Genomic DNA, 25,400 nt, shown 5'->3' on the forward strand with positions numbered 1-25,400 from the left:
TAGCCTATGGGTACGGTATAAAGTGCAGCATGGGAAATAACAAATATAGACTGTGATGCTGCCTCAGTCAGAACATGGAAAATCTCAGAAGCACTCTAATCAATCACAGCATTTGAACCCCCCCCCCCCCTCCTTTTTCCCACATTCCCAGTGTTACTGCTCCACCACTAAACCTTTAACCACCATCCTCTGCTCATTTTGTACTGTCATTTTAAGATGCTTGTTTTTTTTTTTTCTAAACTCGAGAATAACAGAGAGAAGATAATTTCAGGGGAGTACTCGCTCCTTCCTGTTGTACCTTCTTTACCCTCATTAATTCCAGTGGACCTCCTGCCAACATATACACACAAACACAACACACACACATACACCTGAAGATCAGCTACCAAAAGACATCTGGTAAATATCTGAAGCAAAAAATAATGAGCTATACTTAATTAGTGTGGCTGGATTAGGGTTGGGGTACGGGGGATAGCTAACCAGGTGCTTGATTAAATCCACTCTGAAAAAGGAAGTGAATTTTACAGGTGTCTGTTGCCATGGAGATAAAAGGGTAACTCAAATGAAATTTGTCCCAGTACTGGCACATTGGATGTTAGATCTAATCTGACTGTCATTGGTATTTATATTGATTATTTTATACAGTATATTATAGACAACAATTTGTAAACACAAGCACAGGTTTTCTTCTGATCATGTACTGGGAAGAGACTGAGATAAACAAAGCCCTTAATTAACACTGTTATCTTAGTCTTTATTTTGTCACAATTGTATGTCAAATATATATACGTCTATATGACATATATTATATGACATATATAATTTCATTTCTTTACATTAGAGAAACAACATAGAGATGACACTATTTTGGTTTCTAAGTAGAAGCTCCTTTTAAATAGTGGCATTTTTTTTTCAATACACTGTTTAAGTCAAGCTCCCACTCAAGTCACGGTTTGTTTTCCTTATTGAGTCACATTTATTCACAACTTGTGTTTGTTTGTCTCTTTTCCTTAATAATTTGATGTCTTTTGTTGTGTCTGTGTTTTTTTTTCCCTCTGCAGTTCAATCTGCTCATGTTCCTTCAAAATCGACGGCCATCTGTTATTGGTCCATGTGGCCACCCAGATGGTCCCACCTGCCAACCATCCTGTGCCACCAGCAAAGGTATACAGTTATTGGTAACAGTGTCTTTGAAGCTTTACAGAGTTAATCCAATCAGCTTGCAGAGGGCTTGGCATAAGCGTTTCCAGTTCCTCTGCAGCTGGATCCTTTGGTGGCCAAGGAGCAGTTTGCGCCTCCGTGCATGAGGGATGTCTGACCTTGGCACTGTCCCTGGGCTTCTCTTTGGCCTACTGCCTTCAAACCTCTGGTCCCACTGCCTGTGTGCAGAACTCTGGCTGAATATTGGACACTTTTCCGTTCTGACTCCTGCACAGTCCCAGTCTCGAGAGTGTGTGTGCCACCGCGGTGGATCTCGCTGTGAGACTCAAACATTTTCATGGAGCTGGAAAGGCTTTTCTGTTTTAATTCCTGTGCGAGTTCCACTGTAATTTCAATGGAGCAGGGTGTTTGTGTGGAGCTGGGATTCTTCTCCGACCCCAGTGGAGCAGTGGCGGTGGCAGGAGGGCTAACACTGCTGGGCATAACACCAGGCGCCAGCACTACAGTCTCAGAAGGTGGAGAGGGAGAATTGCTAATGGGCTTCGCTGTCTTCCCAGCCAGCACAGGGTGCCATTTGAGGAGCCCCCCTTGGTTCCGCTCATTCATGTCCGCATGCCCGGCTTCGAGGTCACTTGCTTGGAGTGAGGGGATGATGGGCACAGAACGGGTGCGCAGGGAGGGTGGAAGGAAGGTTGTTCCCTTATCCAAGCGGGTGCAGGGGACCTCAGTCCATCCTTTTCTGGCTGCGAAATGAGAGAGTGACGTCCTGCTAAGGAGGGCGCCGACCCTTCCGCTGGCAGACTCACACCTTTAGGCAGAAGAAAGAACAGAAATGGTGGGGTGAGAATGAGAGACCAAGTGATTTATATAGTGACCTTTTCGTCCTAGACACTCATGTCCTAAGAGGAATAAAAGAGAGTGAGTAATATCGCATATGGAGATAAAGCTGCCATTCTCTTGTAATTTTCACCATTTCATTTCAATCCTACAAAAAAAATCATCTCACTCGAAAAAAAATTATTATTATTTAGGTATTGTTCTTTCATAATCTTTGTGTAATTATTTATAATCCTCAGTATGAGCTGCCTGTATTGTTGCTGCTGGAATGTTTAACTAAAAAATCCCTTCTCTCATGACTGCCTTATCAGAGATTTAAGGCTTTAGCTACACAGCTGCTGGATCCCTGACCCTGGCCCGGGCGAGTATGTGGAAAAATTATATATTGCCTCCTTGGACACGTGTAAAACATGTTCTAATTTTGGCTTTTTAAACAAGACTCATTATACAGTCTCACACAGCACATCTTGTCTGGCAGGCTTATGATGTGACATTTGGGGTGAATGTAGGTGTGTTTGTGGGTGTGAGAATCTCAGCATGTATGTTTGCATGATAATGCATCCTGCAATCGTGTATCTCAAAAGGGCGAAGTATCAAGAAACACTGTCGAAAGCTTGAAAAGCATCATGTTCCTTTTGAAAATAATACAGCAGAGTGGGAAACTTATTCAGAGTCAAGCGGTTAAGTTTATATATATATGTTGGATGTGCACAAGAGTTAATATTGTTACTGAAGACTCAATTCACATTTAGAATCACCCCAGCACAGCCTTAGGAGACAGCCAGTGTTATTGTCGGCTTTCAGAGACTGTTTGTAGCATAACCAAGTTTAAATAATTGAATTACTTTCCCACTCCTCCCTCGGTATTAGAAGGGCGAAAGCAAGCTGGAGGTAAATCCGGCAGATCAAAACATATCTAAAAATAACTCCCATAGCAAATTTGCCTTCAATTCTGTCCTTATCTGCGATGGGTAAATATATGTTTTGACACTGGATAATTAAACTGACAATGCTCTGCAGGGATTTGTTGTCACAAAATGGAAAACATGGAAGAGTATTCTTGTATTTGTTTGCTGTCCTCCTTTAAACACTCTACCACACTACACTCTGTGCCTCTATCTTTCCTTCGTTGCACTCTCATCATCTCTGCACAATCTTCCTTCTTTCCTCACTTTCTGTCTCGCGTTCTCTCACTCTCCTTTCCACCTCCCATTTCTCATTTCCAGAGACGAGAGGGTGTATCCATGGCAACAAGGGAAAGGTGGGGGCTTGAAGAGGAGGAGGAGGAGGAGGGAGCTGTAAGCTTGGTAGCTTGGTGTTGCATGGCTGGTAAGTCAAGAAATAGGTCATTTAAACCTCCTGAAGGCCAGCAAAAGCCATATTCGACTGATGGATCTGCAAGGGAATCATCAATGGCTAATAAGATCTACACTGTTTAACTGTACAAATGCAACCTTATCCCCAAGAAGATGAGAAGCCCTCTCATTTCAGCTCTTCTCCTAAACACTTGAAAAAGCTGTGTTAGATTTAATTGCCTATAGTTTACAGATTTTGCCTCTGTGATTTAAAAAAAGAATTCTCATTAGTTTCTTTATTAGTTTGTTTGTTATTCTGCGTGTGTGCTTGTGCACGTGTGTGTGTGTGTGTGTGTGTGTTAAGAGGGAAAGTGTTATGGTCCTGGAGGATCTCGTTGCACAACCATTGGAAAGAACTGCTGAGCTCCATGGAGCTTTGTTCAAAAATGTAAATTATGGAAATAGGTCACATAAAGAGTTTGGCAGCATGCAGTGCATCTTACAAGTCACTGTAACACTCAATCAGGTTGGCATGCTAATAGGAACAGTGCCAGGCACTTTTAAGTGTGTGGAATGCACGAGGGACACTACTGCTTTAATGACAGACGTTTCTGATAACAGTGCCATCGCTCAAGTTGCACACACTGACAGCAAATTAGGCTGTTTCTGAGTCATATGCTAAATAGCAGTGCCTTACTCAGGCTTAAAGACGCTCTCTTCTGCATCTGTAAATAAAACCTAAAATAATTCAGTGTTTTCAGTGTTACTTGTTTAAGAGGAAATGCCAGTGGAGCTGCTTGACATTACGCATTATTCTACTGAGGAAAACAAGCACCTCAATGAACAGTGCAAGATAAATATTTTCCAGCTCTGGTAGCTGTTATGCAACAATCAATCTTATTTATAATCTACAAATCTTTGAGAAAAGTTTTAACTGATGTGAAATAATGGGAAACTTTGTCTCTTCATGGATAATCTTTACCCTACAGAAAAAAACAAACAAAAAAACCCCACATCTCCTCTTTGATAAACATGTCAGAGAGGATTTCTCATCAGGCTACCTTTTTTGAACCCATGCCAGAAGGGATCATCAGACTGTACTTTTAAAATGTAAGTTATTTTAAGCCTCCAGATAGCCAATTTGGTGAGAGGTGGCTCTGCCAAAAGTCCTTCCTGCTTTTAAAGCCTCCTGAAACAGCGCCAGTAGCTGTGCTTCACTTATGATAGCCATGAAAATAGGGCAACTTTGTGTCCTTACTCGACATCGGGATGAGCATGTGGAGAATTTGAGATGTGTGAATGCCTGAAATTAATCCTTTGCAATTTGTCGTCTTGTTCTAGAGTGCTGCAGTCACCCAGTATGGCTCTACATTCAGCTTGTAAATGAAAGAAAATTTAATTATTTCATTGATATGTGGACCATGAAGCTTTCACATAATGCTCGAGCATTTGCCAAAATCAAACCATTCTGGAAATCTTGAAATTCACGCAAACTTGTGTATCATCTAGTAATTAGCTTTGGCACAGTTGTTGTATTTTTAACCACGATAAAATCCACACACATAAAACACATTTTCATTCACAGCAGCAGCCCGGTGGCAAGTGTAGGGAAGATTACACACAGACTCATATCTTGGACTTCCCCAGCACCATGATACTGTTGAGCGGTTGGGATCAAGTGCGTTCTCCAAATTAATTGTGACAGTCCCAGTTGAAGGGGGGCACAGCAGATCTCATTTATTTCCCTGGATCAAATTTCATAAGCTAGTTCACATATTTGAACTGAGAGCATTTCAGTCATAAACTCATTTCTCCCAAAATTATCCTTCTGCCACTCCAACTTAACCTCAGTTAGTCCAGGGGTCTGCATCACTGAACCAGATATTTGACCTCAGTGTGGAGGGAGGCAAAGGAAATTTCCTCTTTGAGGATCCAACAAACATGATGAAACTAACAAAAAGGAAAAAAAAAAAAAAAAAAAAAATGGTTTCACCTTCTTATGGACTCCATGTCTGTTGACTCATCCTCCTGCAAGTGTTTGTAGACATGTCCGGCCACTCTGGATCCATCGATGAGATTTGTTGATAGTTTGTGTTTCCCTCTGGAAATGGGCGGAGTCCTGAAACAGCTAGTCTCCCTCCGTTGTTGGGCAGGACTAAGTGAAAGGGAACTACTTCTGCAATCAGATGGAAAACAGATACAGGGGATAAATGCAACTGATTTAACACACTCTTTCCACAAAAGCAGCATCAATTGAAACAGCGCTCACTAATTCATTTATTGTATCAAATTTATCTCATCTTCTGTGTTCACTGATGTAAAACGGACTAGAATGGACTGACCTTTCTGTTTGATGTTTGAGTGGAAAAAACCCATCACGTTTCACATTCAGTTGGCTGTCAGCCAAAGCATCAGAATGGGGTATCAGATACACGAGTATATGAACAGTAATTTACCACTGAGCCATACCGTTTTTATAAACAATAAATAATTTGTCATGGTTCAATCAAAGAGAGGAGACAGAGAATTGTTGTAGAACGAGACTTGATCTAGAGTCATGCCGGCAGCTCTGTGAGGTTGTCCTGGTGGTAATGCTGGGTTTAAAAAAAAAAATTAAAAAAATTCAGGGGATCAAAACTGTCATATTTTCTTTGGGCACATTCAACTCAGAGCACTAATTCACAGAATCCTCTAAGAGAGAATTAACCATTTTCCGTTTGTTTGTTTGTTTGTTTTTTCGTGTAGCAATCGATCCATTAGATATGGACCAAAGTGGTGGACTGACCAACTAACATTGCCATGTTACCATTGGGCATACAAGTAATTCAATTTAAGTACAGTATGCAAAACATTAAATGTACTAGCTATGTGCTCAACTGTACATATATTTCATATACCTAGATCAAAATGACCAGTATGTATTGAAATCCTGCTGCTGTTAATGATCAAAGAGGCAGTCTGCAGAAACCATGCTTTCCGCCTAGGCAGACTGTTTTTAAATTGTTCTGTGGGCAGTAGGTGGTCGATTTCAAAGCAGATCCCTTCACGTCTGCAGCAATAAAGCAATGACATAAAATGTGAATCAAAGTTATACTGCACTATATTGCAAGCTGTTGTGTGAGTATATCATGCAAGAACAAACAGTTCCCACAGCACGCATGAAATAGAGATCTAAAATATTCTCAGTTTATTCGAAAATATTTTTGAGGCTGAGGCCCTGTTGATCATCTGCTTCTGTTTCTTCTGTGAGCAACAGGTCACTTGATTGTGTTAGTTAAACAGAAACTTATGACATATTATTACTGCCGGGAGAAAAATGTGTTTGTATCGAAGCACAAAACACAAATCAGTGACAAAACATTCTCCCAGCTTGATTTTGGCTCTTGGCTCTGCATATATAAAATGCTGGGCTGTTTGATTCTTTTTGCTGTTTCAGTAGTAATCAAGATGTCCAAACTTTAAGATTGTTTTTAGCTTGTCCTTAAACTGAACTCTGAACTGAACTTATTTATTTAAATTCATGCAGTAAACTCAATAGTCCAGTAGACATCTGGTTATTAATTGATAGCTGACTGGAACACTGTGCAAAAAACATTCAGCTATAATCATTTCCAAATGTCTATGGCTGTGGAACAATAAGCATGGCTAATGCTGGCTCTAGTGTTTGCCAGCATTAGCTTTTGTATCATATGATGATGTAAAATGTTGATATGAATAAAGCTGAATGATTTCACTTTTGTTGCCTATTAGCATGCTGATTTTTTAATTAGGATTAACTGAAAGCTGTGAAAATTAAAATTTGTTTCTGTGGACAAAATCGCCAGGCTATTGTATGAATTGACTGTTAAAGGTCTAAAACTGAATGGCAGCTGCTTATCTCTACAGATCACCATAAACGTACAGCTTCCTGATGTTAAATGGGAAGGCTTGGCCGGGAGAGTAATCCAGCATGTAATCAGTTCCCCTCTTTTGATGCTTTTATTTGTCGTAGTAGAGAGAGACAGAAAAGACTACGAAATTGAGGGGGGTGACATGACAGTTTGTTCTTCTCCCCAGAACAAACAGGATGCACCCACATAAGCACTCCTGACGTTCACATTGGATACCGAGTATGTTTCCTGTTCAGCAAAAAACCCATGCTCACTGACTCGACTCGGCAGTGTGATGATTATACTGTGACTTGGGAGGTGTTATTTCCATCCAGTTTTGTCAGGTGCATGAGTATTTGGACAATGACACAGTTTTTGTAATTTTGCCTCCCTGCTCCACCACAATGGATCTGAAACAAAGCCCTCAAGATGTGATTGTGTGAAGTGTAGACTTTCAGCTTTGAGTCAAGGGGTTTAACAAAAATATCACATTGATCGTTTAACTATTGCAGCCATTTGTACACATAGTCCCTCTATTTTCTGTTTTTTTTTTTAGATGTGCTCTGGCAAAGTCTAATCTGGCCTTTCTGTTCTGGAGTGTTACCAGGGGTTTGCACCATGTGGTAAACCCTCTGTTTTTACATTCATGAAGGTGTCTCTTGATTGTAGACTGATAATGATACGCTTACCTCCTCAGGAGTGCTCTTGAGGTGGCTTGATGTTGTGAAGAGGTTTTTCTTCACCAAGGAAAGACTTCTGCAATCATCCACTTTAGTTGTCTCCCGTGGTCTTTTGGTATTGCTGAGCTCCCCGGTGCATTCCTAAAGTTTCTGCTTTCTGTCTGAGGGGTTTGTTTTGTTCTTTCAGCCAAACAATGGCCTCCTTCACTTGCATCAACACCTATTTAGACCATATTTCGAGAATCCCCATGAACAGCTATCAAATTCAACACTTGGAATGAGCTCCAAACCTTTTTTCTGCTTAATTTGTCGAGATAACGAGGGAACAGGCCACACCTGGCCATGAAACTGATTGTCAGTCAATTGTCCAATTACTTTTTACTCCTGAAAATGGAGGGACCATCTACACCTATCAGCCCCAACATTAAAACTGGTAACTGGTTTTAATGTTGTGGTTGTTGTTAAACCCCTTGAATTAAAGCTGAATCACATCAGTTACATCTTGATGGCTTTGTTTCAAAACCACTGTGGTTTCTAGAGGCAAAATTATGAAAATAGTGTTGCTGTCCAAATACTTATGGACCTGACTGTATGTCGGAGAACAGGCAGAACAGAGTGAGCTGTGCTGGTCAGGATTCAGAATGTATCAGAATTGGAAATGATTGGTTTTAAATTATTGATTTGTTTATTTTCCCACGCAGACGCGTGTACAAGTACTATGAAACAGAGTAGGTGTTAGTTTGACTATTTAAAGTGCAAATTTAATACAATATTTTTAGCGACTCTAGCCACATGGCTCTACTGATGTACACACTGCTAGTGTGGCTGCAGACTGTTGATCTTGCTGGTTAAAGTGCAGGCTACATGGCTGTCAGTCTTGTTATGTCTGTATTTTCAGTGATTTATGTGACGCCTGCACTGTCCTCAAAAATTCCAGTTCAACAGACACAGTCTGCATTCAACAGGTGAATCAATCTGCACATGCTCATTCCCAGTGATGAAGCCTATGATGCACAGGTAACCTTTCTCAGCAATATTGATGGGCCATATTGACATGTTTTTATGGGGCATTTCTCCTGATAGCTCACAATGTGGTCTAGTTTCTCAGGTCAATAGCTGAAAGCATCTCAACATCATCCATCACAGTCTAGTTCTCCCCTGCCTCCCCCTACTCCCAGAACAAGCTGAACAGATGATTGACTGTCAGCTGCCCTCCATGAGGCACCTGCATGACACTGTGGAGAATAAAAAGCTCGGACAAGCTGGCACCATCCCCACAACCACACATGACAACCTTTTGGAAAAACTTTCCTCTGTGTCACAGCACTGGTCCATTAAAACAGAGACCTGCTGCCTCAGTGGGGTTTTCACTGAAGTTGTCATCATAGTCAACCAGACATCTAAAAACTCCCCCTGTCTGTATATACACAACCTCTGAGTTCTCCATTATCTCTCCAAACATAGCTGCCTCCGATCACCACTGTACATCCTGTACCGTATATTTCGCCACATAACGCTGAAAGTTTGTCTAATGCACACAGCAATATAATGAGAGTTTAGATGAATACGTGGAGCCTCATGCAGAGTCTGTTCTCATACATTTAAAACACTCCAGAGTGGCTTCCAGTGCAGCTCAGCACCATCGCATCAGGCAAAATGTCGACATTTACTAGAAATCAAACATTTTTTTTTTTTTTACCAACAACAAATGTAACAGGTGCTAAGGGAAATAAAATTTGGTGAAATTAGTTCTTGCATGTTGTGTGACTGAATGTCATTATTTGTCAAAGTGTGCCTGCACCCGTTTCATCAAAGCAACTGAAGCCTCTCTCTGTAAACATCCCAGACAGAGCCACTGCAGCAGACTTTATACCCACATCCCTATGTTCTTCTGAGGATTAGAAATGGCAGCATTTGATACTGACTGCTGTGATCACAAAGTACAACTGCTTCTGAGATCCCTTGTAGCAAAATGTTGTAAATTTTGTTGAATCTTCAGTCATTTGAAGGATGGAATAAAAACGAATTTGCTTGAATCAATGTTTAACTCTGCACATTAAAATTTGCCGCTCCTCAGAGGATGTCTCTTCTTCCCTGTGTGCTCTTCCCTATCAGTGTGCAAGCAGTCATTTCAGAATCTGCCTGAGTACACATTTAATCACTTTGCACAATTTACTGGACATGCCATGTAAATAAAGACATCTACTTCCCCAACTATTTTGAAAGACTCTAATTTTCATTTCATGAAACTAGATAAACCAATAATCCTCCTATAAAAGGCCTGAATATGACTAAGGATGTGCACACAGGCAAAGCTTATGGTGTTGTCAGTATATCCAAGACATATATTAACATAGCTGCTCCCACTTATAATCACCGTAAATCTTTAAATTTTTTTTTTTTTTTACAAATGATCTGTTTATTATTTGGAGGTCTCTATTTTCTGCCATACTGCAGGATGATTACATTTCTCACTTGACTGCCTCTTATCTCTGAATATAGACTGACTGAGCGAGAGATGCTGTATGAAACGAGGCTTGAAATAAGAGGACATCACATATTCACCTGAAGCGTTTCCCTTTAGACAGCGCTCTGCTGAGAATAGGTGCGGCTACCGTTGAAGCTCCTGGTGCCACGCTGCCACCCTTAAAAGACGATCCTTGAGAACTGCAGCTCTGCAAAAATGAAGAAGAGTGGAGCATTCAGTAAATGGTAAAACACGGCAATTGTAGCTTCAGGATGAATCATCATTCTCCTCATGCTGTGTAAAAGACCCAAAAATTTAGTTTCTTTATTACAGCTTAGCTTGGATTCATCTGTTATAATGATAAAAAAAAAAAAAAAATAAGACGTTCATGCACAAGTGATTATTTAAGTCAAGCCAGGAAATAAACTCAGTGTATAAAGTGTAACGCTGGTGATACTTTATGTGGCTTAGTAGCAAGTTAATAATAAGAATAAGAATAAGAATAAGAATTATAATGATCTGTTTTATCTTTAGAACACTTCTAAAACCTATGGTATAAAGTGCTTGACATGAGGTAACAACTTCAAAACAAGCAGATAATGAAAACAATTTCTGATAAAGTAATAAGCAAACAGTCAGGCTTAGTGTCTCAGGCAGAGTGTCTTTAATTACACTTTTCGTTTTAAACTGCAGATTAGGAGGGGACACTTTGTGAATAAACTCCACACTGGCCCTCACAGCACTCCTGATGCTCTCAAGAATTAATCCCACACAAGATTACATTAATGGTTTCCTGAAGTATTTCCCCCCTCGATTCTTTCTCTTTATTCTTATCAAAATTACCAGCATTATCTTACAACAGGCCCCAGACAGAGCTCTGGCACAGCGACCATGAATGCTCCCGGAACCCCCCCCCCCCCCATGAAACACTAAGTCAGGAGATAATTCTGTTATTCCAGTTACAGTACTTCCTGTGCTGCCCTTTCTCTCTGTCTGATTGTACATCATTAAAGCAATTGCATGTGACTTTGAGCTGGTTCAGGGTTCTCATGCCTGATAAGCCTCTTTTTCTCCCTTACACCCCTGACTCCCAGTGGGAGCTGTTACTGCTGTTCACGAGTTGTGCAAGAAAATTGGATCATTTTGGCCACCCTCTCATACACCCTGCGGGTGGAGAACGCCACACTTTCTGGAACAATTGCTGTGGCAAACTTTCCTGGCGGATGATATCTCTGTCAGCGGATAAAATAAATAGTTTGTGGCAAACAATGGCAGACCTGCATGCCGTAACCCATTTCACTTGTTCCCTCCTATCTCACTTTTGCCTTGTTTTATGCCACTTGTGAAAGCCTTGGATAAACACAAAGCAAAGTAGATTTATTTCAAGGGAAGGCAAAGGGGAAAATACAGGAGCCTGAAAGAACAACAGAAAAATCTATCAATCTGTTGGCTATCAACTACATAATAAGGAGTAAAGCAAACCTATGCATTCAGAGGAGCAGCATTAATCTGCCTTTGATTACCATCAAATCACAGGTCCTGAACTGTGCATAATGGGATATTTGACCATTTTTCAACAAGGACAGTCCTTTGGCCTGAAGCACAAAACACCGCCAGATGCAGTTTACCACTAAAACTGAGCAATGTCTCAACTCTCTGAGTCAAGACGTGACAACTACTGATAGCACACACAATTTTGGCTCTACTTCATATCAAAATGTTAATCAGCTGTTTTAGAATTATGCACTGGCATGCATATTGCCACAGAGTTTGTAACTGTTGACAACATAATTAATTTTCAAACTGCACTGGCCTGTCATTTTATTAATCATGGCGATACCTACAGGAGCTTTAATATCATTCCAACTGCTGTCAGCACTTGCTGAACGAGTGGCTAACATTCTCCCACCACTGGTTATTTCTGCTATTGCATTGTGCCTTCGGTTTTTGTCCTACGCCCCCCCCCATGACTAAAAATCACAATTTCAAGAGACATACAGCACTTTCACACATTCATTTTACATTTTATAGTTTCATTTTACATTTGCAAAAGAATGTATAGTGCTGTTTCCTCTTTCAAGAGTTACATAATGTCACTTTACACCTTTTCAGTAGATGTTTCAGATATTTTAATTCTCACACTCAGAAATGGTCTGCTTTCGGCTTCTGATGCTACTCTTTTTCTTCTCTGACAACATACTTTGAAGATTACTTTGGTATTCCAAAATTGCTGCAGTATTGACTCATAGGAAGAAGACACTGACTTATGACCTCAGACTTTTAGAAAACTGACGGAACACAGTCTTGTGGCACATTAGAGGTTTTCTTGTTTTTTTGGCCTCAATGCGCAGTGTGTGGCCCTACTTATTCTCTATCCCCATGCAGTATTCATACAGTATGCTCACTCATAGCTTTGCGTTGTTCTTGAGGGTGACTCTGTTTCTTCTTAGAAGCTAGAATAAAGCTAAAATAGTTCGTTACCACCGCTCAAGCTTCCGGCCTTTGGGAATTAGTTTTTGTGTCTTGTCTTCCTGGCCTGGGTGCCCCTATTCCTTCATGTCAGTGCATGTCTGTTTCAGTGGAGAGTGTTTTGTGGGTGTATACCCTACTGCTTTTTGTTTGAGACACAGTTTTATTGCCACTGAGGTGTTGATTAAAATCTCAGATGAGGTGGGAGGTGTTTAAATATGCAATTACATTTCCATTTCTGTTTTAATTTCCTTTTGAAAGGAGTCATACTATCATACAGTGTATGAATCAACTGTTTTTTTTTTTACAGTGATGTGTATGAGCATATGCAATTCACATGGATATTTAAATTCAGAATTACAGATGGAGGGAGCATATGTCCAGTAATGTTTCCAGATGTACAAATACGTATATGTATCTGCAACCACAGATGGAATAGAGACAGAAATACCTACAAATGCTGCATGTGCGAGAGCTGATGCACAAAGAAGTCAGATATAGGAGTTCAGGGCTGTACAGTACACATAGAGCTGAGGCAGTGCAGGAGCCCAGGTGCCTATTTTAAAAAGATGCCAAGGGTTTAGTAATCTCATAGCTGGCTCAGACCTGAAGCACTGCTGCAGAAATCACTGTATAACAATGATGTCTGCATATACTTGTATAAGTTTTTGATTTCTAAGCCACACACCTTGAGAAAAATGTCTTGGGAGTTCAGGAAGTTGACATACTGTACTTCTGGGAAGGTTAAAAACACTGCAGAAGTGAATCACTTTATCACAGAGATGGTATGGAAGACACTGAGAAAAATGGACCTCGCCTTCATCCTCCCCTCTGCACCTGCCTCGACAGAGCATTTGTTTCCGGCTCATTGTGCTCATCCTCCACCTCGCTGTCTCAAACGCACACAGAAGAAACCCCTGTGTTCTGAGATGCTGAGTGGTTATGCAGCAAGCAGCAAATGTTTTGAGCCTCCTTCAGAACTCTCACCTCCGTTCTCCCTTCAGGAATATCTCCATTCTCAGTCGGTTTAACTTTAAAGAAAACTCAGAGAACTGCAGGGCTGTAGGACTGCACCACCCACAGCACATATCCTCACCCTAAACGGCTGCAAGCTGAGGGAGTGGGTGGACAGAAGCAGTGGTCTGGGGTCGCTGTGTCAAATATGTGGGAAAAATAGGTTTCACTTGTTAATCTTTCTTTGGTCTGTTCAGCTCATGCCCCCTCCTGGGTGCTTATAGCCAGTGATCTTTCACATCCCACCTTAAGCTTCCCTCACACTGTTCTATTATAGCTTGTGTTTCTGTGTTGTTGTGTTATTACTATCTTTTATTTTTGTCTTTGCCTTGCTCCTTGTTTCCTTCCTGTGTCCAGCTCTAAAAGCATTTTGTGGTGAGATACGAGGCTTCACTCAATGCTGAGACCTCATACAATCCTGTCACCACATTCTCACAGTGATAGTGTTAATATAATAGCCTGCTATTGTGCTATGGGACAATAGGCCCACATCTGACTGAAATACATTAAACTGGGCCCCAGTATGCTGAGAATGGTTTGGTATCAGTGATTTTGGGACTCTTTACAGTTAAAAACAAGGTTTTTCTGCAGAGCATCTGTGCAGTAGTGAAATAACATGCTGTGCTCTGGCTTATTTGAAATTCTTTTTTTTTTTTTTTTTTAATTTCACTTAAACACAGCTACTTAACAGCTACAACATTTACATCAAATGTTGTACCACTTCTCAGCTGTCAACCGCTCAGAGCCATAATTTCGAATGACACCCTCAAAAAGCTTTCAGACAGTGCCAACTGCAGTTCCGTGGGTGGGGCTAGCTTGAGGGGTGTTTGTTTCAGTGGGTGACACTAGACTCTGTTGCATTATTAAAGAGCCTCAGAACAGGCAACATTTGGCAAACACAGAAATGACAGAACAAGGCTGAACCTGAATGAGGAATTTCAGGCAACTACAAATACAGCTGCGCCTTAAACAAATGTGTTGGAAGGTAAATTTTCATGTCATCTCAGGCGCAGCTTGTTTGTAATCAGTAAAGTGCCTACCTTAATACGCACATATTGTGATAAACGCATAAACATTGACATTGAGAGTCATGCAAACTGTAGAGGAAGTGAAAGATTTATGTTCTTGCAGTCTGTGAGGCTCAGTAGCACCAAGAAATTTACACCTTTATAAAGAGCAGGTGCACATTAGCAGAGGTAAATGACAGGTAGTAAGTAGTAAGTAGTGATGGATATAACTTCCTCAAACATTTAAAGAAACCTGCACACTGAAGTTTTGACTGAAGTCAAAAACAAAAAATAAAATCTAGGAAAAAAAGATAAGGGGAAAATAATAAATGAACACAACGTGAACAAACAAAGAAGGTGCATTCAGGGAAGTGCTAATGCGTTATGGCGATTGCGCTCTTGATGAGACCTTTACAAGTGTGCATTAGGCTGCAATTATCTCAGGAGTCAGTGGAGACATCAGTCTCATCAGTGCCAGATACATCCACCTGCTCTGCTATGAATGTCTGGGTCAGATCTCACTCCTGTCATTTTTCTTTACTTAACCAGGAGTTAATTATCTTTTTTTTTTTTAATCTTATTTTGTTATCGTGAGAAATAGCTGCTGCCTGTAATTTTTCTCTTCAAAATGTTGCAAATGTCGTTTCTCATGTGGAATTAATAATTTGATCACATAATTTTCAGGGTTGGGATTTTTTTTTTTGCACAAACGTCTCCATCCTGTTGCATATTTGTTAGCTCTGCTCCAAAAATGCAAAGAGACATTACTAGAAGGCAGTCCGATTTACAAAATCAAAATTTTCATTGCAGCTAGTGAAAGCAGCTGCACAATACAGCCCTGGCATTCTCTGTGAGTAAAATACCACTACCACAAAAAGTGCCATTTAACACTATTTGTCTACTATACAGTATTGTTGCTGTGCTTGCATGCTGAATTCAAGGTCCCTGACACATCACCGATTAGAATTTCCAATCTGCAGTTTGTCACAGGAATCTGTCATTGTGAATATGACAAGCAGATTTTTCCTGTATAACACACGAGGCATTTATTTTAAACTATAATTCCCCACTGTCTCTCAGCTCATGTCAGATATGAGTGTGAACAAAAGGCTTCAGCCAGTAGAGATTATTAAGACATATATCATACATCATCCTGTCAAGCACTCTATAAAAACTGCTTTCTTTGTTTTTACAGAAATACTATACATACATGCATACAAAGATGAAAACGATTTATAATTACGATTAAGATATGAATAGAAATATATTAATGTTGCGTAAAGGCTTACCTTTTGGAGTTGAAGGCTGTATTGAAGCCTGGGAACAGATTTTGACATGAGGCCAGAGGCGTTGACACCGCAGTCCCTCAGGCTGCGACTATCAGGGAAATGAGCTTGGAGTTTTTCCCTTTGTCTCCTGTGGAGGGAAGCAGGTGTGGAGAGAAAGACAGATTGCAATACTGTGACTAAAATAAAGAGTTAATCGAGAACAAGAGAGGGTTTCTTGACAAAGATGACCACAGTGGTACATCTCACTGTAAAATATCCATCTGCTCTTTGGATGTTTACCTTTTATATACACACTTTACTGTGTGTGTGTGTGTGTGCGTGCGTGCGTGCGTCTGTGTGCAAAAACAAACATATATGCATATATTGTACATGAGTCTTGAGATAAGATTCATATCAGATCAACTCAGATTCACATTCACCTGTCCAGGGAAGGATTTCATTTCATAATTATTCATTCTAGACTGGCCTGTATGTTAGAAATGTGACAGTGAATATATATACATTTTCATTACTTCCTTTAAAAAAAAAAAACTTTGACAGTTAAGGACTTTTAAATTGTCTTACAGTGAAACTACACGATCTGACAAACGTCTGTCAAAAGCTATGAATGTATGAGCGCTTTGAAAGGTAAAAGTGACAAAATGAGCACCAGTCAATTTGCAACTCACACGCAGGCATTTTTTCCAGAGCTGTAACTGAAGGTTTGATGGTAGTGAAAGTGCACTCAAAAAGGCTACAAAAATAGCATTAAGAGAGAAGATATCTTGCACAAGTGAAAATTTAATCAAGGCAATGTACCGTGAAACGTCCATTTCATGCCTTTGTGATAATATTCTGGCAACAGAAAGTAAGAAAGACAAAGGCTTTCCAGAAATACCATCAGAGACACCAGAATTTGGATTCTTACATTACAGACCGAGACTATGAGGGAAAATGTCTGGTTGATAACATGTTTTAATGTATGGATAATACAGTATGTAAAATCTCTGATGGTGATGTAAACATGTCACATTCATGGTGCTGGGGACAGTGGATTTTAATTTATTTGTGCATTTGGTGACTTAAGCAGACTTTCTAGTTTTTCTGCACCATAAATGGTTTCTTTTTTTTCACCTACTCAGTATAATTGCCTCCAATCTTTTTCCCATAATCATAAAAAAAAGCACTTATGAACAAACAAAGTGTGTGAAAGAAAAGTGAAATGCCATCTTTTAGCTATGCTAAACATAAAATTTGAGAATGTGCCTTAATTTTGGATTAAACTTTGATTGGATTAAAAATTAATTGATGCTTAAGACTTTTGGATTAAATGTTAATTCACCATTAAATGTTCATTTTAAAATACTAGGTTTTTAAACACTCCCTATGCAGCTGAGGCCTGTTACACGTTTCCAGAGTAAAGGAAGAGGAAAGAAGTTCAGATTTAGGAAGCAAACGTCTGAACTGTTTAAAAAGAACAAGCTAAACTGTGACTAACTGATGGGCTGTGGGAACTCACTCTTAAAAAATAATTAACCAAATCACTACTTAACAGAGACAGTATGTAACAGTGGAAACAGTAAAATGTGTATTCACTGGCTGTTTTAATTCATCCATGCACAATTATTATAGATAAACCTACTATATCATATAGACTAGTATAGTATAATATATTACATAACTTAATGAAGTTCCTTTCATAGCCCATGATAACCAGCGACTGATGGTGGGTATTTGACAAGCATCAGCATTATTGTGATATGAATTCCCACTTCCACGTCCTTTCTAATTACTAAACTTTATAACCACATATAATTAACTTGGCTGTGATTTTAATTTCTTGGGGTCTTTAAAAATGTAGAAGTACCGCTCTTATCTCTAACTCCTCTGTGTAGTCTTCAAACAAAAGCAAGAACGCAACTATGCTAATCTTCTCTGTGAAGTACTGATATACAAACAGAATTTTCAGTCTTCAGCTGAAGAGTAGAATGAACTTAAGTATGAGCGAGAGAGGCTATCTATCTGAGCTGCTGATGTCAAACAACATTTGGGGAAAAGAGATTGAATTTAACAAGGTTTCTGGGTTTGGATGATTTCCGGTACATTAACTCTACCGCTGAGCCAGGGCTCTCTAGTCACGCTGACCAACAGGCGCTGCACTATTTAGAGTGCTACAGTACTGAAAATAAAACCCATTTTTGTTTATCAAGCCCAATTCAATCAGCTCAACCAGCATTAACACCCCCCTTTACTCTCTGTCATTACTTTCCTTTGTCTACATTCAGTTTCTTTCTTTTCCCCTGCAGTGAGTAACTGATTTGGGCGGGCTGCTTTCATGCTGCCTGGCACCCTCTTATCCAGTCACACACATGCACACACACACACTTAGGGTCTAATGTTTTTGAACTTGCTCTAGCACTTGCCTTGTCTGTGTATTTTGTTTTTGTGTGAGGCATTTTGTGACACACCTGCTTGCTAAAACCACTTTACAAATAAATCTTACATGAGTATCTGTCCCAGATGTATCCTACACAATTTAGATTCGATGCCCTGCTAAAACATGCTCTAGCTGACTCACACTTAGAATTTCATTGGGCTCCATGCCATGATAGTAAAGTGCTCTTTCTGCACAGCCGGGGGCATACTCTACTAATGTGGTGCTGGCTGGCATCACTCACTTGTTGCGGCGGTAGAGAGCCATACATGCCACTCCAAGAAGACAGATCCCTGAGGCAATGCTGAAGATGGACAGCACCTGCCTCTGGTAGGTGTCACCGCTCTCTGCAGAGGAGAGAATACAGTTCAGGCCATTGAATTTCCACCGTGACACAGAGGATATGGGCTGTGGCTGTGATTGAGCAAGGAGGAAGTGAAGTACCATAAATTAACATACCAAACACACACCAATGATGGGTGAAGGTGCACACACAGCCACACACAGACATCCACCCACAATCTGCATTAGCATAAAGCAACCAGTGCTGCTGTCAGTAAATGTCAGTGTTTGAGCATGGGATAGGGACATGGCAGACACAGGCAGGGCTCAGTGACATGTGCTAACTGAAGTGTGATAATCATTTCGTTCAGACAAACCCAGCAGGCAACACCGATGGACTCTCTCTCCACAGAGGGGGCCACACCGAGTGTGTGTGCGTGCGTGCATGCAAGTTCTTTGTGTGTCAGCATTTAGGGACTGATGGCGTCAGGGCATTAGCAGCAAATGAATGCTCCTGGAGCTTCATGTCAGACCCCTGCACATCAGTAACACAGGCTTAAGGTCACGAGCAACTGGGACAAGTAACAGTTGATCCCGGCAGATATCTGTCTGACTGAACAGCTGGACTTGGGACCTGTACTACTATCCATAGTGCATGGCGCAGGGGTGAAGGCGGTGAATGCTTATCAAAAAACTCTCACGACAAATTATCTAGCGGTTGAAATGAGCACAGTAAAACTGTCCATCTAAAACCAGCTACTTGGTTTGCACCTAATCCACTCACATCCACTGCTAAGAGTTGGAGAGACTTCTCTGTCCCATTGTCAGACTCGCGACTTGCGACCTTGAACACAACCTCCTGTGGCATCCCTCAGTCACTCAAAGACAATAAATCCCCCTGTGTCTGATTTCACCACCTTGACAACTGCAGGAAAAAGTGCAAGAAAACATCACTGTAACCTGTTCATGACCTTTTAGGGCTTGTCTGTGGCTTTTGATGCTGTCAACAAAGAACTGTCCTGGGAGGTCTTCTTCATCCGAGCTTGTCTGCCCAGGTTTATCAGCTTCCTCTAACTCTTGTTTTAAGAGCATAGTGACTGTCGGAGAGCTTCCTGTGTTCAAAGTTCACACTGGAGTGCAGCTAAGCACTCCCTTTTATTTTTTCAGTTTTCCCCCTCTGCATTACATGAGTGCTGCATCAACATATTTAAGGGGTAGTACAGTGTAACTGAGGTCAAACTGGAGGAAAACCTTTTTTAATATTAGAATGCTTCTGGCAAAAGATAAATATAACATCTGAACACATCCTGGAGTTACAAAACGTGAATATATATTTATATATACATGAGAGGTCCAAACTTCCCACTCAGCTCTTGAGAAAGGAAGTAGGAACGGTTTGAATTAAAATAGAGCCAGAGAGTCCAGAGAAATGCTGCAGGGGTGGCCAGATGTGATACACTATTGCTTATTTAATACTGACAAATTGCTACATGGATAATTTTGGTAGGAATGAAAAAATGGCTGTGATACAATATGAGCATTTGATTATATTTTGGGCTTTGCCCATTTTGCTGGCATAGAATCACAGAACAACAGTATTGATATTTGAGGATAATATAATCTGCATAATATCTAACTATATGCACATACTGTATATGTCTAACTATAATAATCCAAAATGACTCATAATATTAGATCTAACTGTCAGGCTCTATGGTGCATAGTAGTGCACTGTATGGCACTAGTATGATAATAATTCTGAGTGGTGGAGCTGCCAGCAAGTTCATGACTCGCAGATCCTTGACCCATCCTGCAATTTGTCAAGAACACAGCAGTGAATGTCTTCAAGCTACACTTCACAAATGAACAACAGAAGTTGTCTCTGTTCTTTGTTTATAACTGATGTCACTTCTGTGTGATGGTCGCATGTTTGAAATATATGGCAAATGTTTCTCCCCGCCGCCACATCATCAGTGCTCATGTGGAGCACCACCTGAGACAGGCCTCTGCCTCTTTTGGATAGATGAAATAGGCTTCTCCAAAAATCTGAACATAAAAACAGCTGTCTACAAAGCTCTGCTGAATGGCTGCAAGGAAAAACCAACATGCAGTCTGTACATAAAACCATTACAGGCCCTTCATGCCTGATGCCTACAAGGCATTCTTGAAATTAGATGCAAGAGCATGTTGGGAAAAGGGAACAAACTGAACAGCCTCAGCTATCCTGGCTAAGCCATGTCATATTGACACAAGGACAAGACAATCCCATATGGCCAACTATGCCATAGCATCCACTTTATAGAAAAAAATGCTATAATGAAGACCATGCTAAAGTATCCATGACAAAATGAGGTATTCAGCCAGAAATCCATGAGAGCAAACTAGTGAGACACACAGAGCTGCAGCTCCTGGGCAACAAAATGCAAGAAAATAAAAGACAAGATCATATTTAGAGCCTTCAGTCCTACTTCAAACAGAGCTTTGCTGTATTCTGACTGACTGTCTCAATCTCCGACTGTCACATGTTGGACTTATATAATAACTACCAAAAGATTCATTGCCAAAGCAGAAGAGGAAGTCATAATGGAACACAATGAATAAGCAAGTGAGCCTGCACAGTGCTTACCTCAAAGCCTAAAACAAAAAACAAAAACTGTCTGTCATCTGTCCAGCTATCAATCGATCAATTCTGTTCTCATTTTCTCTACTGCATCCGCCCACCTGCAGTAGCATTCTGAACTAATTTAGTCCCAGATTAAAATCACTGAACTGAGGAATGTTGTGTGTAGGGGCAGGCTTCTCTTTCAGAGCGTCTTTTCTTTCCCTCTATTTCCTGGAGCAAATGTGTGATGTGACGGCAGTGTATGAAGCCATGCTAATGGAAAACTTCACAGCATGCAATGTTGGTTTTTATGTATGCACAAAAGGCAGTCAGAGAGCGGGGAAAAGATGGCAAAAGGGAAAATGGAAAACAGTATGAGTGTGGTAGAGCGTGTGTGTGTGAGGGGTGAGATTGTATATTCCCTCTGGATGAAGAGCACTGGCTCATTATTAAAGAAAGAAGGCTAGATAACTTGGTTTTTAAGGATTTGTTAACCACCTGCAAGGTGCAAAAGGTACCTTAAGTAATATCAATGAAATTCCAGAGGGGTTTAAATTGTATCTCTGTTGCCTCTTATTCCAGTGTTTGACTTTTTTTTGTATTTGTCCAGACTTTTAGATGAATTCTTTTGCAAATCAAGATAAAGCACATGTAACTCAAAACACAGGCAAATATTTTTTCACACCATGTATAATGTGACACTTTCAGAAATTGCTGCTAAACTGACTATACATGCATGTAACAGAGAAGCAGACACATTCATACATGAATGTGTCTGCGGCCTGACTTCATTGCTTTATACTCATTACACAACTCCTCTCTAACAGTACTGTTCCTCATGCAGACAGAATACACCTAATTCACCACCACGGTGTTTCCATGGAGACTGGCCCACATTAATTTTCCAAGGTGAGCGGTCTTGTTGTGCTGAATTGTGTGGTTTATATGTGGTATTTCGCAGACATAATGCACATGAAAAACTGAGCACTCCACACAGTCAATGAAAAGTTGTCTTACCCATGAACTCGATCCCAAGTTCATCTGCTGTTCCATTCAAGGCCAGACAGCATGAGAGAGGGGAGGGAAAGGATAAATAGAGAAAGGCAGAGGGGGAGAGAAAGAGAGAAGTATAAAACAATTACAACATGATGTGCCTCTGTCTTACTAAGAAATCACCTTAGAGAGACACATGCTGCAACTAGACCACAAAGTTGGCTTGACAGCTTTCTCTGACATGGCTCTCCCTTGTGCACCAGGTAATGAGCCAGCCAGTTCCCAGATGCTTGGTATGCTTTTCCATGACACACTCTGAATTCACACAGCCTGCAGGAGCTTTGAATGAAGAAGGAAAACAAAGATATGGGGGCTGAGAGGATTAGAGGAAGGATCATGAAAATAAAAGTTGAAAATGACATATCATATAGCTTTATGTCACTGACGTTGCTTTGCACAGGCCTTTTATATTGACTTGAGCCTGAGGCACTGCAGTAATTGTTCTCCTCTGTCTCCCAGCATAGCTTTTCAATATTCACACGCTGGTCGCGTTAAGATGCACCACACTAACGCACACGTTCACATGCATGCACGCCCATAGGCATACACTATATCACACATTTGTCTGTATTTCTTTGTCTCTCGCGCACACACTCTTTGACATACATCCTCTCTCTTACACACACAGTCTTTCTTCATGCAGTTAAGTCTTTCCCCCCAATGCCAGTGCTGGGGAAACAGATAAAAAGGAGCACTCGTGTTCTTTCCATCCTGACAGTGCCCCCTTTTCATGTCACTGTAATGTAATCTCATTTAAATTAAAATGAAACCCTCACTAGTAATTGCTTTTCTGACAGAGGTGGTCTGAGTTTTAAATAGAATGCGGCTTGCCAAGCCCCTGAAAGATTATATGGTGGGCACTCTCCAAAAAAATGTCTAACTATAAAAATAAAATAGAAAAAAACAAAAAAACAAAAAACATCTGTTCCCAGATGCATTTTGATTGTACCATGGGGAAATCTGTCAGTGCGGTGGCTTTCTAAGTCTGAGTGAGGAAAAATAAAAACCAGAGAATTGGAGTGAGATTCAGAAGGGCAAAAGACAAATGAAAATTTGGATGAATGGATTATAATAATTGCACAGGGTTATCTCCCTCCATTAAGGGGTATGATTTTTTTTTATTATTGTGAAATTTGAAATCGTTAGCAAACTTGTGACATTTAGAGAAAGTTTCAGAGAGCATTTAGACCTGCAAATGTTATTATTAAACACAAATCCTAGTTTGTCATTTCCTCTAAGACTGTCTGACAGATTCTTAACGAGGCCAGAGGATTTCCATGATTCCAGTGATGACAGGAGAGAAATGAGAAAAAAAAGCCTGAAAAGCAGAATCTGATTTTCCCAAATTAATCAATCAGTTAACATTTATTTATGTTTGTATATAACAGGAAGCTGGTGTCATCAAGTTTTTACTGAACACAATGCAAGTTCATTATTTTCAGATTTATCTCCTGTAGCCTTGAGGATCGTGCATTTATCATACACTCCTACTGAATCATAGTCAGTCTCATAGCTACTCACTAACTAATGATTAAAATAGTTAAGAGCCAATCAATTCTGGCTGGTGGACATTATGTTATTATGAGGAGCTTTGAGATATAACTGCGATGGTCCACACTTTTGTTACTAGGCGCTTACTGTCACTGTGGCACAAACACTTGGCAAGGCCAGAGAAGTGAATGCAGCATCTTACTGATGTTGCCTGATCTGTATTATCCATTCAAGCCTTTCCCTATGATTGCCCATGGCAACAGCGAACACTTTTCTACTCTAAATCGCCCCGACTGTCACAGCCTGTGCAGATGATGTCATTACAACACTGATACACATCCCTTCCTCTGGCACTGCCTTGTCTGGAAACATTCACCAATCATAATATGTGCAGGCTCCCAATCCTTCACACTGGCAACTCAAAGCACCCCGGGGAATCATTTACGGCGTCTTGTGGGAGCCTTGAGCTAGCTTGGAGAATACCTGAGCATCGTGTCAGGTGCTTTTGGCCCGATTAAGAAGCAGGAATCTGGCAGGTGGGAGAGACAATGGCAGGAGTGAATCAAATCCTTAATCCCCTCCTTCACTTGGGTGTGCAGGGAACTGGGGAGCCAGTGTGAGTGTGTGTGTGTATGTTTGTGTGCCTGGTTGCGTATTATTGAACCCAGTATCCAGTATAGCTACTTACACCAGGCCTAGTATCAACGGGAGATTCAAATCAGCTGGGTAAAACCAAAAGCTGAGTCACCTCGTCTTCAATCTTCCACCAAACATCACCTATGTAGTCTCCAAGGTGCAACTGGCCCAACTGAACATCATTAGTGGTATGCCCTAAACTCTCTCACAGTTGAGGGAGCAACTCATTGCGCTTCTTCATCAGGTACAAACTAAATTGCAGCCTTCCAACAATCCCATGCCTCCAATTAAAGACCCCGCCACTTCCCCACTGTGAACCAATATGTAAGGCCCCACCACCTTCTCCCTTCCTCATTTCCAAAGCTGAGCGCACAGCAGTGTAGCTGGAGTACCTGGCAGGGAGCCTCTTTTTCCTTTTGTCCCTGGGCTTTTGAGATGTGCACGACAGTCTGAGCTACTCTTTCTACCTCTGTAAAGATGTGTGTGTGACGGAGTGGCACTGTGTGCAAGCCAATCCAAACTGCTCTTCTGAATGGCTGTTTTGTGGCCAGTCGATACCAAGACAAGGGATGAGGGACGATGGATGATTTGTGACTGTAAGGTGCACAGAGATTGACTTCAAAAAAGAATAACAAAATGGTGAAAGGAGAAAATGTATGCTGCCAGGTCAATGAATGAAGATGTAAAATTAAACTCCGCATGCAAACATGAATGTGAAAACAAACACAAACTCACTCATACCCACACACATACACACAATAAATCGAATTTCACTCGACCCACTTGTAGCTGTTGTTAGTGTGTGCATGCATGTGTGTATGTTATTACATGACTT

The 25,400-nt window shown here is 40.7% G+C and overlaps 1 protein-coding gene across 1 annotated transcript in view; it reads right to left on the reverse strand.

Moving 5' to 3' along the window:
* Nucleotides 1–1,082: 1,082 nt before the first annotated feature.
* nrg3b (neuregulin 3b) overlaps nt 1,083–25,400 on the reverse strand; it is a 169,612-nt gene continuing 145,294 nt past the window's right edge. Inside the window, 6 exon segments of the mRNA XM_041029199.1 lie at nt 1,083–1,969; nt 5,287–5,469; nt 10,408–10,517; nt 16,089–16,215; nt 18,746–18,848; nt 22,403–22,429. Coding sequence (XP_040885133.1) covers nt 1,216–1,969; nt 5,287–5,469; nt 10,408–10,517; nt 16,089–16,215; nt 18,746–18,848; nt 22,403–22,429 — 1,304 coding nt within the window. The 3' untranslated portion in view covers nt 1,083–1,215.

The sequence above is a fragment of the Toxotes jaculatrix genome, chromosome 21, assembly GCF_017976425.1.
Source record: "Toxotes jaculatrix isolate fToxJac2 chromosome 21, fToxJac2.pri, whole genome shotgun sequence".
Lineage (NCBI taxonomy): Eukaryota > Metazoa > Chordata > Actinopteri > Toxotidae > Toxotes > Toxotes jaculatrix.